General features: G+C 37.8%; 1 protein-coding gene across 4 annotated transcripts in view; it reads left to right on the forward strand.

Annotated features, from left to right (window-relative positions):
* Window positions 1-19182, forward strand: part of MAP7 (microtubule associated protein 7) — a 109792-nt gene that overhangs the window by 63785 nt on the left and 26825 nt on the right. For all 4 annotated transcript variants that reach the window (XM_041470137.1, XM_041470138.1, XM_041470139.1 and 1 more), the window contains exons 3-6: window positions 2505-2582; window positions 10676-10839; window positions 11591-11702; window positions 15037-15147. In XM_041470137.1, coding sequence (XP_041326071.1) covers window positions 2505-2582; window positions 10676-10839; window positions 11591-11702; window positions 15037-15147 — 465 coding nt within the window. The remainder of the gene's footprint in view (window positions 1-2504; window positions 2583-10675; window positions 10840-11590; window positions 11703-15036; window positions 15148-19182) is intronic.

Below are 19182 nucleotides of genomic sequence, written 5' to 3' on the forward strand. Positions count from 1 at the left end.
CTTTGTGCTAATATTGATTTAGCTCTCTGTGGTCCCAAACGTATGCAAAATCGCTTGTTACTGAAGGCACACACTCTGCAAAGCCTGCAACTTAATGCAAATTCTTTAGGATTGTTCTAACATCCTGGGGTGTTGGGCGAGGGGCTGCTCTTGTGTGAACACTATCAGGTGTGTAATATGGAAAAAATAATTGGATATCTTCAAACAGAGTGGCAGAGGGCAACTTTAAAAATTTATTTTATTCTTTCATTGCCTATAATTAGGAATTCTTAAGGGAGACCTTTTCAGTTTGCCTGTCCATGTAACCCTCCTGCCTCTTTGATGAATTGTTGCCTCTCTCCAATAGGGAAATCTCTCTTCTCAAGAAAGGGAAAAAAAACCCCAACTTGAAGGATATTCTGAAAGAAGCAGGTTTCTGCGTTTTTCCCCAGTGCCTCATCATTTTCTGTCAACTCAATGTTACATTGACTTTGCTGACAGCACTTGAAGGGAATCCTTGTTTTTCAGGGAAAATGTGCATTATTCCACAAGCGCTAATTACTCATGCCACAGAAATTCATATTTTGTGAACCTTGTGTGCCAGTCATCAGAGAGAAGGAATATTATTACCCTTTTGACCTGTGTCTGTGTGCTGAAGGGACTGCGTGTGAGTCAGTGTGCTGCTGAACATCAGCCAAATGCCGATGTACAATCTCTGCCATGCCGTGGCTGAGCAAAGTGTCATAAATGGCAGCACTGTGGGCTAGTCAGCCAACACTGAAGTTTTCACCTGCAGCTGGGTGACAGATTACCTTGTCTTTGCTGGTGACTTTTTCACTTGTTGTGCCCTTCACTGGGGCTGTCGTGTTTGAAGGTTCCCCTGCCAGCTGTGCAGTGGGTTTTCTCCTTGCAGCTGTTACTGGGCATGCTATTAACACTCTTAACTGGGGCTCTGGTCTGACAGTCGTTGAGATAATAGATTTTCACTGATTAGAGTTCAAGAGTAATTAAGGTGTATGCAGCTGTTGATGAACTGGTTCACCCAAGAAATCCTGTCATGCCTATGCAGAAACTTCTGTTAGAGGATGAAATGCACATGATTATTATTCTTTTAAATCTAATTCAAATAACTATTCAAAATTAGTCTAGCATGGCCTCACTTCAGGGACTTATTTTGCAGATATCTTTAACCTCAGTTTTGTGACCCATTGTATTGTTTGCTAATAACTTTTTTCATAGTTATGCAGCCTATAAACCAGTAGGCTGACATGTTTTTACAAGTTGCCTACATGTGTATTCACATTGAATAGTGAACAGGCTCTGTTGTTTTGTGCACTTTCATGATGACAGGATTCGGATAGCTCTGTATCTTAAAATACTTAAAAACTGAGTTCCCCTCAATATCAAAATAAATCAGATCATTTATTTATACTGAGACATTTTTGATTTTTCTGTGGGTTTTTTGTTTATTGTGTTCTTATGCAAACTACATCTTTTCAGTGCTACTGAAAAAAACCCCATAAAATTAGGAACTTTCCAGGTTTAAAAGAACAGGCTGAGTAGGAAATTAGTTTTGGCAGCATGCTGAGATGAATTGCTAACTTGGATTTTGTTCCCTTTGTCTGGAACAGCTCCATTGCTGAGACTGTAAGTCGAATGCTAGCTGTTCAGCACTTTGTTGTCTTCCAGAACCATCATTGAGCAAGTGATGTTTTTCAACCAAACCTGAATTTTTAAAGTGAAACCTGGGCTCTGACACAGATCTTTCATGTTATCCTCAGTGTTACTGCTGTGATCCAAGCAGCCAGTTGCAGATAGTTGTGAAGTACTCATGTAGATAAATTTCAGTCTACAAGAATAGTTAAAGCTCTCATCTTACTTGACTTGTGTTAAGCCAGTCCACGCATGTCATGCCTCACTGCCTTTAGTGTATTTGCCATAGTTTTTAACACATGTGCATACAAACATCTTTTGAGATCAATATCGTGCTTCTTCCAGAGGTTCAGCCAGAACTGCTTTAGAACTGCTCAGCCAGATCACTGTTTTGGTTCAGCCTGCTTTGCTTGGGTGCTGAGGTTCTTGTGTCATGATATAGGGCTTATTGGTTGTTCTGAGGCAATATCAAGGGGAAGACAAAGCTTTATTATAATAGCCTTTCATGTGGATGCATTCTGGAGAGACATTATGGAATAATAAACAGTATTTTTTCAAAATGCTATCTAGAAGTCAAGTTGTTTTAGGCGTGGAAACTAAATAAAGCTTCTTCCTTGGCTTTCACAAGCAGTAGACTTGCTGGGTATTCACTGTCACATCTTAGTCTATTCTTTGGAAGTATTTTACATCTTAAAAAATAGGTATGCATTCTAATTTTCAGTTTTCTGGGGTTTTTAAAATAAGATGGATTTCTGAAAACATTATCTATTTTGACAGAATAGTTGTTTAACAGCCATTCTCCTAAAAGTTTGGGTTTGGTAGTATTTGTTTTTTATGCTATGTGCCTAATACTCCTCTTTCTCCATTTGTAGATCATCCAACAGTACTAAAGGTTGATGACAGGCAACGGCTTGCCAGAGAACGGAGAGAAGAGAGAGAAAAACAGCTAGGTAAGGCCCCCTCTGGTGTGTGTTTGTTTGTTTGTTTTTAATGGACTGTCATCTGCATGCAGTGTTATTGCCAGCTTACTTTTAGGGGCAGTCAGCAAAGTGATAGTGCTAGATTTGCAATAGTGTCCTCTCAGATACAATACCATATCTTTAAAGTAAATCTTGTGGTTCATCAGTACTATGTCTCTCACCTGTTCTATGAATATGAATGAAAAGTAGGTTTAATTCTGAAATCATACAAGGGAGCTTAGCTAATGTAAATGGGATTTTGAAGTTTTAGAATATTTTACCAATTAAGATTAAAATGCTGAATACCATAAAATAAAATTGCAGCATGTGTTGCCAATGTATGGTTTGAATTTTTTAATGTAGACTTGGGGTACTTTTTTCAGGTCAAACATTTAGTAGATGTCAAATAGGTGGGCTCAATATCTTACGCCTGCATAAGTATAACGCAGTTTGAGTGAATAGTGAAGGCTGCCTAACCAGTGACTACTGATGGGCAGTGTACTGAGTATGGTGGTGAGAGAATTAATAATTATGTGAAGCCAAATTTGTGGCTTTCTGAACAATGTTTATATGTTTGACTGCAACAAAGTTCTGTGGTACTTGGGACGTTGGGAAATACAAGTATTTCCTCTTTTTTTTATGTGTTCACTCTGATTTCTTTCAATGCTGAATTGTTCTAAGGGCTTAAGAAACAGAAGTTCTTCATTTCCCATTTCTAACGTCTGAAAGTTTATTGAACTATATTGTAACTCCAGCCAGAATTATGCTGCTTCTTCTAACCTGAAGAGCCATCATTAATTGTCACCTAGGTCTTGGTAGCATTTATATCCTCCCTTCTTTACAGCACCTTATAACATTGCAGTAGCCAGGCATGAATCACTAGGATTGTTTTGGAAGGGAGCAGGACAGCTTTAGTTTTGGCTTGCTCAAGGGGTAACATGACAGGATGTTTGATAATCCCTGAAAAGCTGCTCCTCGAGTTGAGGTTGATGGTATGTGTTTATTTAATTTCTTAAATTTCTTAATTTAAGAAATTTCTTAATTTCTTAATTAAGGCTTAATTTCTTCAGGTTTCAGAGCAAATGGATGTTACTGGCCCATTTTAATTAATTTTTCACAGATGATGTTTCCATGTCTTTAATTTCTTTTTTCTCAGGTTTCATCCTTGTATAATAACAAAGCTTTTGTCAAATGCAGAGAAAGATGCTTTCCTTACATTTAACTCAACTCTGATTTTTCTAGCTATTGATAAATGAGTATTTATTACCAGAAGGACGTGACTTCTGTTGATAAATGTGTTATTTTGTGTGACATGTTTTAAAAGCAACATCAAAGCAACATCAGGAGTTTTTGTAAGTTGATGTGGAATCCTTCATTTCCACATGGGAGAGTTCTGCATGTCCCTGTGATGTATGAGTGTATTGTGTGTTGTTGTGTGGAGAATTATTTTGAACTAACAAGAAAATTGAAAGTTGCATTGTACTTTGAACTGTATATTTGTCTGCTATGATTTAGGAGCTGTCTCTTGAGATTTGCATTCCGGTACAACAGAGCAATGATTTTTACAACAGCATGTAACTTTTTCTTTTCTTTTTTTTTTTTTTTCCTGCATTTAGTGCAGATCCTAGATAATCAGTCATTCATGTCATGTGAACCACGGCAAAGAAATTCCTAAGCTGTCTCTCCTAAACATTAAGTTGTATAATATTGTTACATAAATGTGTCTTGCTAAAAATTAGAGTTGGATTTTGTTAATACTGGGACATCAGCCATGCAACAGTAAAGCAACTGAAGGAAGGAATTTTAATTTTTTTCAATAGAATTAGGTTGGATTTAGACTTAATTCCTTTCATTTTGATTCAGAGGATCTGTCAGGTTTAGTAAAGACTTCTTTTTATACAGAAGTTGAGAATTTCAGTCCTACCTCAAATATAATTATTTGCTCTAAAAAAAAGTAAAGGACAGGGTTCAATTCTCTAGGTGTAGAGCTGGTAGTAATTTTGTTTTGTACTTTCAGCAACTTGCACTCCCGGAGGTCAGCAAAATGAAGTTGTTGACCCTTCTGTTAAGACCATGTGGAGTACCAGTTTAATAAGGATTATGTTTATTTACTGGGCAATATTCTGATATTAAGAGAGTTTATTTAAGACCATTTTTCTTTCACCTTTTTTTTACTCTCAAGTTCTAATTTTTTTCAAGTTCCACTGTGCTGTAATAGATTTGGCTTTCCTGTGGTGGATTGGCATGTGCTCTGAACTCCTGAGGATTTTCTTGCACCTGGAAGTAGTATTTTAGCAGTCTTAGACTACTGAGCACACTTGGGTGTCTAAGTCTTGTTTTTAATGAGTGCTTAGAGAGTAGGAAATGCCATAATTTTTGTTGTCTGAATATATATATGTATATAGAGCACATATTTGTGTTGGGACTGTTGGTATCTGCTGTTTCTTGAGGATCGTGTTGAGCCACCTAATTGACAAGATTAAAGAAGCTTCTACAAAAAAATGCCCCTTTCACCTTTAGTGTATTCATGTTTTGTTTTGGACTCTTCTTTAGGTAGCATAGAAGATACACAGGGACACAATCAGCAAATCACACCATCAAAAAGTGATTGTTTTATTTCCTTCACTGTAGGAAAGGCATTGCTTTTGAAATCCCATTCCAACACTTCTAAAATATTAATTATTTGACTTTTTTCTGTGCAGTTCCTTTTGCATGACTAAAGTTGTAACAATTTCATGGAGGGTTTTCTGCTTCAGTCTTTTTATCTCCTGACCATTTGGTATTGTGTGTTTTGCTGATACCATGTTCAGGCCTTAAGGGATTATTAGGGTGATCTTGATTTTCTAAGTAATGCTTCCAGAGTTGTCACTTGCTCTTTTGTAACCATGTTTTCATTCTTGTACTTTTTCCACTAGTGCTCTTTCGCATAGCACCTATGCATAAAAGTTAACATCTGCCCTTTCAAATACAGATATCAGATCTCTCTGTGTGAGATTAACCCTCTTGGATTGTGCAAAATGGAAATGCCAAGAGAGGCAGTGGTAGGTCAAATGGCTCTGTTGCTGGAGGCCAGAGCATAGGGAGCTATCCCACTCTGGCTCCAGCTTGGCACTTACATGTGTCAGGCTGAGCAGCTGTGTCCTGGCACTGAATGCTGAGAGACAAAAATGTTGGAACTGACTTTTTAGGAAGGCAACCATGGTATATGGCCTGCTCAAACTGGAAAACATTACTGAAAACTGCTGCTTTTTCATCATATGGACTTTACCCTTATCTGCCATCTGAGTGTATCTATACTGCAAATTAACAGTGCTGAAGAGCATTCCCTGGTGCTAAAACTTAATTGTTCTTACTATAAAGCTGTTATGATGGATCCTGGCAGGGTGTTGGCTCCAGCCTACTAGCTGTCTGCTTGCTGATTCCCTGACAGGGATTGGGAATCGTCAGGGAAGGTCCATGGGCTTTTCTGCATGTGCAGATTAAGTGCTGTCACTGTTTTGGAGGGTAGAAGTTTAGTAACAGAGGTGAAAGTTGTTCCATGCCAGTTTGTCTCTGGTTCCAGAGCACATACCTGGGCCTCCCTAACTGGAAAGAAAAATCAAAATGCTTTTTTTCAACAGGGAAAATAACTGGTATTTTAAAATGGGTTTCATTCTGGTAACCTTAGGTGGTGGCCTAGCAAATTTCCTAGGAAGAATTTCCTTGTTATTACTTAGCAGTATCTTGGTCCCTGATTCTTGAGAAAACTGAGTCTCACTTTTTTGAGTCTCACTTCTGTGCATGTTTTATCTACGCTAATCCTGCTTGAAGACTGATCTTTTTTTAATCAGTATTGTGATCCTGACAAGGACACATGGTTCATTTAGTTTCTGGTGTTGGGAATAAAAGATGGTAATACTTCTTTTTGACTTAGCATACTTCCTTAAATAAAGAGTGATTAATCTTAGTTCTTAGAGTACGTCCGAGTTTCAAGTTGCCTAAATTAATTAAATTCATTAAATACTTACAATGCATAAGCACTAAAGTAGTATTTTAAACATCACAGAAAGTGATCACTGGCATAATAATAACATTAATAAAAATTACAATATTTTTTCTGTAAGTAAATTCTGTGAGTAAATTCCTTCTGCCCTATTTTCTTCCCTGGCACTTGGGGGCAGAACTTTATCCAACAGAAGGAAACCCCACAGAAAGTGGGAATCATTGACCCTGGCATATGAATAATTTTGGGATCTCCTTGGAAAATTTGAATGTCAAAAGGGTTTATAAGACAAGAAAACAATTTTTAAGGAAGACTAGTTTAAAAATTTCTGTGATAAATGTCCCTCAGAGCATGGTTACTGGGGAAAGGCTGGCTTAGAGAATCTCACATTAACTTCACCTTTAATTACAGCTCTGAAGTTCACCTTCTAATTTGTTCAGTCAGCCATTTCTGTGTAATGTCCCCATTTTTAGGTGTGGTTAAAGCATCACTGATCCATTTTACTGCTAATGCAGCAAGGGGGCAATCACAGCCTCAGTGCAGAGCTGGCAGTGAGCAAAGGTGAAAGAGCAGTCAGAGGAGAAAGCTCTTGCTGAGGTCAGTGCTGTAAAGTTAGAAAAGGTAAAGGCTGGAAAGCATGACAAAGACTGTAGGATTTCGGTTCAGGTGAGCTGTCCATCTGAGGTGGATTCAAAAGGCAGACTGAGAAGGCATGGTGCTAGAGTGATCTGTCTTTGTATAGGCAGTAAACCAAAAGAAACAGGACTGAAGTGAAGAGACAGCAGAAACAGAAAAAGAATCTGGAGGCACATTCTTTGCTTCACAGAGATAAACAGAAAATAAAGGCTTTGACACTTAATGCATGCTCTTCCTTCCCTCACTGCCTAAAACCCCTGCAAAGAATAGTTCTAGTATGTGTGGCTGGGGAAAGAAACGACAAAATTATTTCCAAAAAAGATATATGCATGGTTTGTAACTAACATCTTCCACATTACATTGGTTAACTCCAGTGTAAAATTAGTTGGTTTCAAGTCTTATGTGTCTCTTAATATCGGAGTGTCTCTTTCTTGATTGACCTTGTTTTCTCTCGCTGTTATTCACTTCAGAAGTGTCAGAAACACAGCCTTAATTATGTTGCTTTGTAATCTAATCTGTCATTCTAGTTTGCAAACAAGCAGAAGGTATTCAACAGCATGTCTAGGGCTCAATTTCTAAATCCTGTTTTTATGCTCTAATTTTGTGTCCTTGTATCACATGACTGTGTTGAAATGTATTGATTGGAATGAAATAGAAAATGGATCAGGCTGTGACTTCTGTTTGTACTTTCCAGCTTTAATGTAATTGTTCCAATAGAATTTAAGGTTTCAGCATGCAGGTGCTATCTGAACGGTGACCAAATTTTTTTTTAATGAATCTTGCACATTGTCATACAATGTGGGGTGTTACAGGGAAGAGAAGGATCATGAACCTGTTAATGCTCAGGCCTGAGAAAACGCTTTTTTGTTGGACCATACCCCCAGTGGAGTTCTGTGTTGGCTCAGCACCAGGCAGAGCTCTTGGTACAATTTCTGGAGACACCATCATAGAAGTTGGTATCCTTCCCTGCCACATCCTCAAATTGGCTGCTCTTTCAGGTTGATGAGACCTTTTAGAGATATCTTCAGTTTGCTGTTGACTCATCTGCTGATTCTTTCTATCAGCAAGGCATTTATGCTGTGCTTCTATAAGCACACCTGTGTATCCAGAATAGAGCTTAGTATATTTTTAAAAATATTTTTTATGTTAGAGCAGAGGTCTAAAGAATAAACTTTTTACTCTGAGACAATTTTTTTGTATCTGTTTGGGGTAGCAGGAAAATGTTTCTGAAAATTCATAAATGGGGACATAAGAATTAAAGAAAAATATTCTAAACTTCTTATTTTTCCTGAAGATATCCTTTTATATCTAAGGACACTAACTTAAGTCACTGTATATACCTACCTTATAGGTGACAAAAACTGAGCCCTTAAGTTCATAGAAGAATGTCAGTACTGCATGCAGGAAGAAGTGTAAACAAAGCAGATGTTCTCCTTTGATTCTCTCATAAGATAAATTGCAGGAATTGAAAATTGAAAAAAATTAAAAGCAGTTAAGATTATATCTCTATCTGTGAAAAAAGTTAAATTAATGAAAATAGTTATTACACTTGTTTCAGCAAACAGATATATCATAAGTCATACTTTTATGTACTTGTTAAATACTTGGACCAAGCATAAAATCAGTAACTTCCTTATGTTAGCAGGTGGGCACATATTTTCTGCTGTCTTTTGCCTGTAGCCTAAAGGTGGAAAAATGTAGCTTTTTATTTGTTTTGAATCAGATCTATTATTTTTGTTAAAAGTTATTCCAGCTGAACAAGTCCATTTGCCTGAGTTAATCCCTCACTAATGCTTGCTTCTGTTATTGAGCTGTCTTGCTGTATCACAAAAGTGTGATTTTTATCACCCCTTCTCTGAGAAGCAGAAAGCTGAAGATAAGTGTTCTGTCCAGAGGTCCAGCATTCTGATTGTCTTACCAGCACTCAGAATGTACATAAATATCTTTTTAGCTTCTTTCTTCTTGAATTTAGTCTTAAAAGTTCAAATGTCCTGTTTTCATTACTTTTTCTAAACATGACAGACTGTTCATGGTGATTCCCACAGGATTCAGTGTCTCAAGAAAGTCTAGCCATTTACATTAATAACAGCAAGAACAAATAATCTCCATGTCTTTTATAGGAAAATTAATATTCCAGTGACATCAGTTAAGAAAGCTGTCGAGTTTTTGTTGTTTCTTTTCTTTTCTTAATTGATTAATTTTCGGTAGACCGCCAAAGGGCTTTTTTGTGCTGGGTTGCCATTGTAAGCATATTCCAGGCACAAAAGAGCCAGCTCATCACAAGATCTAAGTCTTGTGGTTCACAGCAGCAGCTCATCTTGATATGATCAATAGGGTCTGTACATAAGTGACTATTTATTAAAAGCTGACATGCTACAGCTAGCTGGATTTTCATGAGATATATGCAGTTATGCTTCTTAGATGCTCTTAGCTCTTTCAAAGAGAATGGATTTTTCAAATCTTTTGCAAAAGGGTTTGATTGAGTTCCAGTTTTGAACAACTACATTGTTTGGGTTACTTATTGTGTTCAGGGTCTAGGTAACAGGATGCATGCACTGGGTTTGGGGGGTTTTTTGTGGTAGGTTGGTTTGCTTTGGTTGGATTTTGGGGTTTTTTTAATTCACTTTTGTACCACTGTAGCGAAAGGATTCTGTAAGAGTCTCGGGCATTTCCTGTGTGATGGTAGCACTGACTTAGACTGCAAACATATGATGTTGCATAGGGGAACAATCTAGTTCCACTCTGGGTCCCAAAGCTTTCAACGCACTGGTGGGGAGAGATCCAGAGTATCCTACATCAATGGTGTAATGTGGAGTGCAGTCTTAGCCTGCATTCTACAAAATTCATGAAAATTCAGACCTTGATAGGGAGAAAAATTGGTGCTGTGTAGGGTTTCTTGATTTGTCTTGATTAGCTCTTTTGAAACATGTTGTTTGAAGTAGTGTGTAAGTGGAATTACATGACAGATTAATGCTTACATTTAGGCTTCTTTGGTGGGTAACTTTTCTTTTGGTCCACATGTTAGAACTGTCATCCCAGCCACTTCTGTCATAAGAGATCTGTATTGATCAATAAAGGTGAAAGTTATGATAGTTTTACCTCTCTTTTTATTGTCTTTTTTTTTTCTAGTAAAATATTGCAGAGAATTAGCATGGTTTGTGTAACAGAAGTTTGTTCACATACATCTTACTTCAGTATTTAGGCATTTTAAGCTAGCAAAAAATCCTTTCTTCCATGAAGAAACTGCTCAAGTAACTGTTGGTAATTCATAATAAGTAAATTGAGATTAGATAAAATCAGTGTGGGGCCAGGGTATGTTTTAATAAATGAAGAGAGATAAGGATATTATGTATGTCTGAAGAAAGACAGTACAAAAGGTTTTCCATTTACCTTGGTTATTCAAAATGTATTTAGGACTTTATTGCATAAAGCAAGTTAATACTTTTATTTCTTGTTTTTCTCACAGCTGCAAGAGAATCTATCTGGCTAGAAAGAGAAGAGAGAGCACGGCAACATTATGAGAAGCACCTAGAGGAACGCAGAAAGAAGCTAGAAGAGCAGAGACTAAAGGAAGAGAGGAGGCGAGCTGCGGTAGAGGAAAAGCGAAGGCAGAAACTCGAAGAAGAGAAGGTAAGAACAAATGTCATGAAACAACTTTTCATATTCTCCTGCTCTAAGTTATGGTACTATCAGCCTTTTTCTTCAAGAGCTGATGTAGAGAAGGCAACAAGAACCACGGTCAGTATGACAGAGTGTGGCAGGATTTTAAGCCTTACTTGCACAGGTACGGCTTCTGTTATGAATCAAATGCAGTGAAGTTGAGCATGCCTGGATTACTGTGTATGGCACTATGCAAACTCATGCAGAAAAACAATTTGGGTCAGGTTTGCATGGTTATCTGTTAATTCTTAGCCATTCAGTTTAAGGGTAGTTAAATATAAGTTGCCCTAAGAAAACCTTTTCAAAAATGAGTGTGCAGTGAAATATGCTCTTGGCTGATTTGTCTCCCAGTTAAACTGGGAAGTACGGGCAGTGTGATCCTATGTAAGCCACCTCATCCTTGTGGGTGTTGTGTTTCCTATCTCTCCCACTCTCCTGGTATTTAGTAGATGGGAAGTAGCACTAGCATGCTGGTATAGTGGCAGGGCCACTTAAACAGATCTTACCTTTTCAAAATTTCAATTAACATGCTAAGTTATTTATGTCTTACTTGCTGCTTAATTTTGTTCTAGTCTGTGTGTCTTAAGTGGGCAGCACATAATCTTAAACACCTAAGATGCCTACTTGGTTTTGTCCATATGATGGAGGGCTGCAGGTTTTGATAAGAAAATAAAGTTAAGAATCCAAGAGTATCCAAAAGTGTTATCCTGTTGTACTCAAGGAACGACATGAAGCTGTTGTACGTCGCACAATTGAAAGAAGCCAGAAGCCAAAACAAAGGCAAAACAGGTGGTCCTGGGGAGGAGCACTGCACAACCGCATTAATAACACAGGTAAAGAGGGAGGCTTGCTTTGCTTGCCAGTTTCCCTTTCCCAACAGTCAGCTGGAATTTATTTTTCTTCTGAAAAGAAGGATGATCCAGTGTATGTCAGTTTGAATTCTTTTCTCGTGGTCCTGTTATTGCTAGCAGTGGCATGTTTGTGACATTCTTGTGTAGCAAAAAGGTAACAAGGAGAAAAAAACCTGAACAAAAGTTAAAGCTTGTTTTGGGAGTTGATTTATTCTGTAACTACCTTGCTACAGCTTCTCGCTCCTGCTGCTTTGCTGTTGTTGGTGTGTGTATACGTGGGTGTGCTTGTGCTGTGTCAATCTTGTGATATGAGCTACTGTGGCAAATGCTAGCTTTGTGCCTCTAAAAGTAGGTCTGGTGGAAATGACCAAATACTGAGATTAAAGTAGACACAAGGAAGAAAAAATGTTCTTTTTAATAGGAGTGTGCTGCATACTGAAATTTGGGAAAATAGAAGTCCTCTTTCTTCCCCTAAAGATTGGCAAATTAAGTTTAAGTGAATTTTAGCTATATGCTTTTTCCCCCAGTTACATTCTCTAACTTAATCTGCCAGTCATTTATGTGTATATCCCTGTTCAATATGAATCAAGTCTCCCAAAAGAGAACTTTTACTTCTTTTAACAGGAAGTGATCCTTTAAGTTCATTTCTTCCTATTCTAATTTCTATGTGTCTAACCTCTCATCAGAAGAGGAAAAAAAAGTTGAGAAAAGAATGCTCTGAAATCATTGTCATACGTAATTTCAAGAAACAGTTATTTTTTCATAAAAGGTTACTTTTTTGCTTAACTTTGTATAACTTATTTGATTTTTATTTTATTTTCTGTGAAAAATCATTGTCTTGCATTCTGTCCCTAGGTTATTATTTTGAATCATCATTCACCTTTCTCGATTTAGCAGGCCTGGAGCACCACTTCAGATCTCTGGGTGGTGCTAGAAAACCTGGTACATAATGCTGTGGTTTGTTATTCCTTCACCTGTAGCTAGTTCTCAGGAAGTGAGATCATCAGTAACTAAACCCACCCTCATGTAGTTGCAATGCATGCTTAACACCATGCTGATAGATTAGAACTGTTGTTAGTACCAGATTTTTCATTATTATTTATTTTTCTGGTGGAGAGTTACTGCTGGCTGACTCTAAAGATTTGGCACAATTCACTGAAATGAAGCATAATATTCTATCTGCTGGAATTCAAGGAGAGCAAATTTGAATATTTTGTTATTTTCTAAAACCCTTTTGGCATTCTGCAGATAGGATTTACGATTTTGCACATGAACACAGACACATAACCAGCTGCATTGGCTGTTTTGTTGCTCATGGGTATTTTAATCTTTTTTTTGTTTCTTTTTTTGTTTGTTTTTTTTTTTGGATAAAGAAAGCAGCAATTTTCCAGGCAATGGATTGCATTTGGCTTATTCTACATTTATAGGATTCATATTGGCAACACTTGTATGCAAATCCTTATGCTGAATGTGATTCATTTAAATAAGGTTCACTGACACGAGAAATGTTGTCATGCCTAGCAACAGAGGTGATTTTCAATATTGTCATTTGTCATCTTCAGAAATCCAGTTTATGTAGTACATCTTTTCTGCCAAATGTAGAAAGAAACTTTATGGCTGCACTGATACACTGTGTACTTTCTCAGTGGCAGATTATATGTGAGATCAAGATCCCCATCCCATTCCCACAAATGTTCCTGTTCTCAGGAATCCTGATCGTCATATGTCCAGTAGTGACTTGCACAGGGCTTACTCCAGTTTACCCCATAGGTCAATTTGAGATCATCTTGACAGCCTACAGAGGTCTTTTTCTTAGTTATAGTATTTAGTTTTCTCCTTTTTGAAACCCGTTTCTGAGTTTTATTCCCCTCCCAGTACCCACTCTGCCAGTTCTATGCCCTCACCAAGTCATTTTAACATTAAAGTTAGCAAATAATCACATGGGGTAGGGAGAATCTTTCTTCAGTCCAGCAACTTATAGTGGATCCTGTATAGTTCATAGATCTGGGAAGAAGTAAGGTATTTTTTGTAGACTCTATGAATTTTGTTGTACACAGTGAGTATAATTTAAGCTATTGGGACAGAACAGGTAAATACAATCTTAATACACTTGTCATAAATAAACAGCGGCAAATAATATTTCAGCCACAGCATCCTTAATGCTGTCATTGTCCTGAGTTCGTATCTGCTTTGCAAACAGTGTAGGGACACATTTTTGCACACACAGACTATGAATCAGCAGAGCTGTTAGGCATATGTTCAAGGTTCATTACATTTCAGCATGGTTGGGTGCTTTGCTGAGTTGTGCTGAGGTTCAGTACATGCTAAAATGTAAGCAAAAGCAGAAGTGATTCTCACAGTATCTTTTGGATGTCAGATTTTCAGATGAAAATATAATGGGGAATGTGTAGTTGAAGCAAGGAGCCTGGAGCTCTTTTTGTTTGGATTTTTTTTTGTTTGTTTTTTGGTTTTTTTTTTTTTTTTTTTTTTTTTGAGAGAAAAGAAAAGACACAGCAAACTTCCTGTGACACACACATGCACAAAGTGTGTGCAGTCTCTACTCCTGAAGTAACCATCACCCCCTCAGCAGGATGCAGATGCTGACTGCAGCAGTTGTATGAATGATGTAATACTGCCCTAAAATGTAGAGAAACTGAAATCAAATTATAAATTTTTCATGTTATGTATACCAAGTAGGTGCATTACAAGTACTTTCTGCAGAGGCTTGATTTTTTTATATCTGCTAAGGTGTGTGCTGAACTGGATTTTCAGCACTCTGAGAATAACTCTGGTGGGTGGTTTAGCACTTATGTATAACTGTGGGATTTTAAACTAAATCTTTTAATTTCTTTTGTGCTTACCCTCACTTCATTTGTGCACTAGTCTTCCCTTAATCTTTCAGCATGCCATTGTCACAATATTGACCATCTGCCTAGTAACAGTGCCCTGTCACTTTTTATTCAGATGGCAGGGTGTTTTTTAATTAATAACTTTGTGTTTCCAAGCATCTTGGTCTTCCCATGAAGCTTTCTATTGTAAGTTGTGAGCAAAGATTCTCTGACAATATTGAAAGTCTTTAGATTGCAACCCATTGAGTGATAATGAACAGAATATTTTACTCGTTGGAAGCTTAAATTGTGTTGTGCCCAGTCTTTGAGTCACCTGTACAACGTCTGCTCAGAAATCCATTCTATTTTGGAAGTTCTTGTGGTAGAGCAGGAGTGACCTAGTCCTGTTTTCCTCCTCCCAGTAGTGAGCTAGGAACTTGCACTCTTGCATGTGGGCTGTCAATTAGCATTATCTCCATTTGTTTTAGATCGAGACAGGCGGTCTGTTTCAACAATGAACCTTTCGAAACATGTTGATCCAGTCATAAACAAGCGGCTCTCCTCCTCATCTGCAACATTACTAAATTCTCCAGACAGAGGTACAGTTTTGAAGAAAAAAGCATTAAAAGAGCAGCAAGAAAGAATGTTCTGTACTGATGTATTACTTTGCACATAAAACAAACTTCTGAAGTCATTTTCTGTACTTATCTAAGTGGTAGTGGAAAGACTTCAAATGTGACAAGTATATGGTTGAACATTTTTTCCTGTGAGAATAAATAATTCTTGTTTTTTAAAACAAGAAAATTTACTTAAACAATCCTACTTCAGCAAATGATAAAAGCAGTGCTTCTGTCAGGTTTTTAGTAAATGAGGTACAACTATTGAAAGAATACATCACTCCATAGTGCATGCAATCATGTGTGACCTTTTATTTGCATTAGACCATTTTGTCACTGTTTTGTTTTCCTTTCTTTTTTGGTAATAGCTCTTGAATGTCTAAGAACATATTGCATGAAGCTTTCAAGCAGTTACTTTATTACATTTTCTGATTTAATTACCATTTTCGTTATTTTTATGGAAGAGGTGTGGATGTTTTTCATATTGTCTGTTTATTGACGTTTTGTGTCCAGTTATTTCTCAAAGATTGCTTCATTTCAGTGTATATTTTTGGTGTTTACAAGTCTGGAAAAAGACAAACCATCAAGCTTTTAAAAATGAACATAGCTGAATTGCTGCTGCTGTTCTGAGGACTTATGAGATTGAAGCATTGAGCTTAAAAGTTTTATAAAAGAATGTCTCTTGTGTAACTTGTGCAAAGAGCTTTACAGTAAAGTACTTGGTAGGGATTTTTTTTTTGTCCTCTACTGAGTTCTGTCCCATTTCAATCCATAAAATTATTTTTTAAAAAAAATTTTAATGGACTTTTAGTTGCATTGTCTGGCTGATGTCGTTATTTGTGTGTCTTAACCAAGTTCCAAGTTTGAGTGAATATGTGTATCTGGTTGATTTGATGAGCCATGTTCATCTCAGTGGGCAAACCTAGTTGTACAGTCTGGTAACTTGTGAAAAATAGTTTTACCTTAGGAGATAATTTATTGCTAAGCACCAGTCATTTCTTGCTCCAAATGTTGAAATCCAGTCAGTTTTAACTTTATTAGCTTTTCAGGTGTGTATATTTTTTCAAATGGTTGCTGTTCTTTGCCAGATGCTTTTTTTGAGGAAGGATCTTGGTGAAGTGGGCAGGTGAACAGCAGCACTAGGATAGAATAGTCTTAGCATTAGGAAGGATAGTCTCTTGTGGACTTTAACTCTGTGTTTTAGCTTCTGCCACCCATTTCAAGTTTGGGAGAACATAAACTGAATACTAGGCAGTCTAGTGGTAGGGGGCGGAAAAAAAAGGAATGTGGAAGTGGTGGCCATATGTCAAAATGCTGAGGAATTTTTTGCTTGGCGTTTTTACTAAAACAGCACAGAACCCTTTAGGAGTCTCTTGTGACTTTTGCAGACTCCAAGACAGAAAGTAAATGCTTTTTCTCATGCAAAGTCAGATACCTGAGTCTAGTTGAGCCATGTATCTGGAGAAGTACCACTAGTCTCTCCAGTGGGCTCAACCTCTTAAGGCAGGTGCTTAAAGGAAGGCTGTGACTGCCTGCTCCCCATTTCACCTTCCAGAGGGCACCCAATCACACTTAGTCTATAATACAGACTCCTACCTGCAAAACACTGAGTTGGAGATAAGGATGATAAGCTTACCTACTAAGTGGCTTATAGCTGGCAACAAGAACTTGTCGTCTATTGTGCAGCACCTTTTTATTATTTGAAGGACAATTTATTTTTTATTTTTGGTGCAGCAAATGACAAAAGTTTTCATTAATTAATTGGCTAAAAGACTGGTTGATGCCATTTCAAGCATTGTATTGCTGTATAGCTCTTTATCACCGTTGTACAATTGGGCAGCTAGAACAGGCTTCTCATTATGCTTTTATGTTACTGTAGTTAGTGGATAGTTGAAACTACAACAGAACATGAACTCATATTCAACTGGAGAAAACTGCTGTTGACCAATAGATTTTGGCAGTTGTGCTCTTTAAGGAGAGCTTAGCAAGGGGATACTACTTTTCATGAGGTATGAGTTACATACTTGAAGTTTTGCAAAACTTGCACCCTACTTTTCTCCCCCCCTTTTCTGCAGTGATTTTTCTTTCAAGCAGATGATTGTCTCAATCACTGCATTACTTTTTTCTGCAACCATTATAGAAGACATTCAGAGGCTCCAGTATTGTTTCCTGTAGAAAGAGCAGTTTTCCCCTATGTACTCCTCACCATATTACATATGTGTAAAGCAAACACCACATTTATCAATGAGAGTCTCCTTCGTGGTGCTCATCAGAAGGCCTGTTAAATCCCTGCCTCCCATCTGTTCCTACAGCTAATCAAATGCTGCTGTTTGCTTACTTGCAAATTATTCTGCTGCTGCTAAGACAACTTTCCAGTATTCAGCTTGTAAATCCTGAAGACAAATACAGATGATTGTAACCAATTTACTTTTGCCAGCACCCTGCAACTTCGTGCGTTTTTTAGTTACAAGTTAGGTTATAAAGATCTTTAATCTGTTAAAAATAACCTGCTTGTGGCTGGGGGTAAGGGTACTTCCCTGTATAAGCAAGCTTATCACAAATGTGCTTCCTGTGTGAAAACAGAGCAATAAAAGCTGAGAGAGTTGGGCTTGTTCAGGCTGGAGAAGAGAAGGCTCCAGGGAGACTTGACAGCAAAAGGGTCGAGAGAGCTTCCCCAAGAGAGCTGGGGAAGGACTTTTTACAAGGACATGTTGTAACAGGACCAAGAGGTAATTGTTTCAAAATGAAAGGTTTAGATTGAATATTAGGAAGCAAATCTTCACTCTGAGGCTGGTAAGATAGGTTGGTGGAGGCTGGTGGAACAGATTGCCCATAGAAATTGTGGATGCCCAAGGTCTAGCTAGATGGGGCTTTGAGCAACCTGGTCTAATGGAAGGTGTCCCTGCCCATGAGAGGAAGGTTGGAACTAGGTGATCTTTCAGATTCCTTGCAACCCAAACCATTCAATAATTCTATGAAATAGCCCTTAGAGTGATAGTTTAACACATCATGAGAACAAAAAATACTGCTTCCCCTTGTCTGTCAGATGGTTTGAAAGACTAAATCTTGAAAACATCACCCTGAGCAAAAAGAGCAAGAAAAGAAACCCCTGACCTCATTGTCTTAAAGTTGATATTATTTTGGGATGTTCTCTGTTTGGTATTCAGCTTTGCTCCAGTGTGGTTTCGACACCAAACTGAAGCTGTTCAATGCAGGTATTAATACTCCTGTAGTTGGAACCCAGTGGGGGAAAGTTTGTCTGTTCTAGGTGAATGGTGGTGCTAATCTGTTAAAATATGTATTGAATGTGTGAAGTGCGATGCTTTCAGGTAGCTGTGCATTTGGAAAATCCAGTATGTGATGATCCTGACCCACAAAGCCAAGATGCATCCAAACAAACTCTGATCTAAGCCCATTGTAGAGAATCAGGGAGACTTCACTCCAAGGTCCTGGCTAAAACTATTTTGATATCTCTGAAGCAGGCCTATTGCTTATATGGAGAGGAAAGTTTTTGGTTTTAGTTCACTGTTGTGCATGTCAACTAGCTCACTCCCAAACACTGCCTCAGTGCTTCAGCTGGATGCTGTGGACATGGGATTGCTTCCAGTAGGGGATGTGGATACAAGCTCCCCTGAGTTAGGGCCAAAGATAATTAAACCATACTCACCTTTAGGGCAAGGAATATGAGACATGTGAGACATGGCAGGTGAGACATTGGTGTTCTAAATCATCAGTCTAAATCATCAGCTGTGTCCTCTTGAGGTTATTTCATCTCTGGGGGCTTATATAAGCTGATATAGTGACATAAGGCCTGCAGCTGGCCCACAGGGCCGTATTTACATGGTGACATTCACTTATCATGTAAATATAAATGCCAAGAAATGGATAGTGTATATAGTACTGGTTTACTGGCCTAAAATATCAAGGATTGCTTTCTGAAGTTGTGTGATCTTTATGTTAAACTACGGTAGAAGAGTTCTCCAAACTCATCCACAATCATACCTGTGAGCCTCACCT

This window comes from Pyrgilauda ruficollis, unplaced genomic scaffold, assembly GCF_017590135.1.
Source record: "Pyrgilauda ruficollis isolate IOZ18807 unplaced genomic scaffold, ASM1759013v1 scaffold24, whole genome shotgun sequence".
Lineage (NCBI taxonomy): Eukaryota > Metazoa > Chordata > Aves > Passeriformes > Passeridae > Pyrgilauda > Pyrgilauda ruficollis.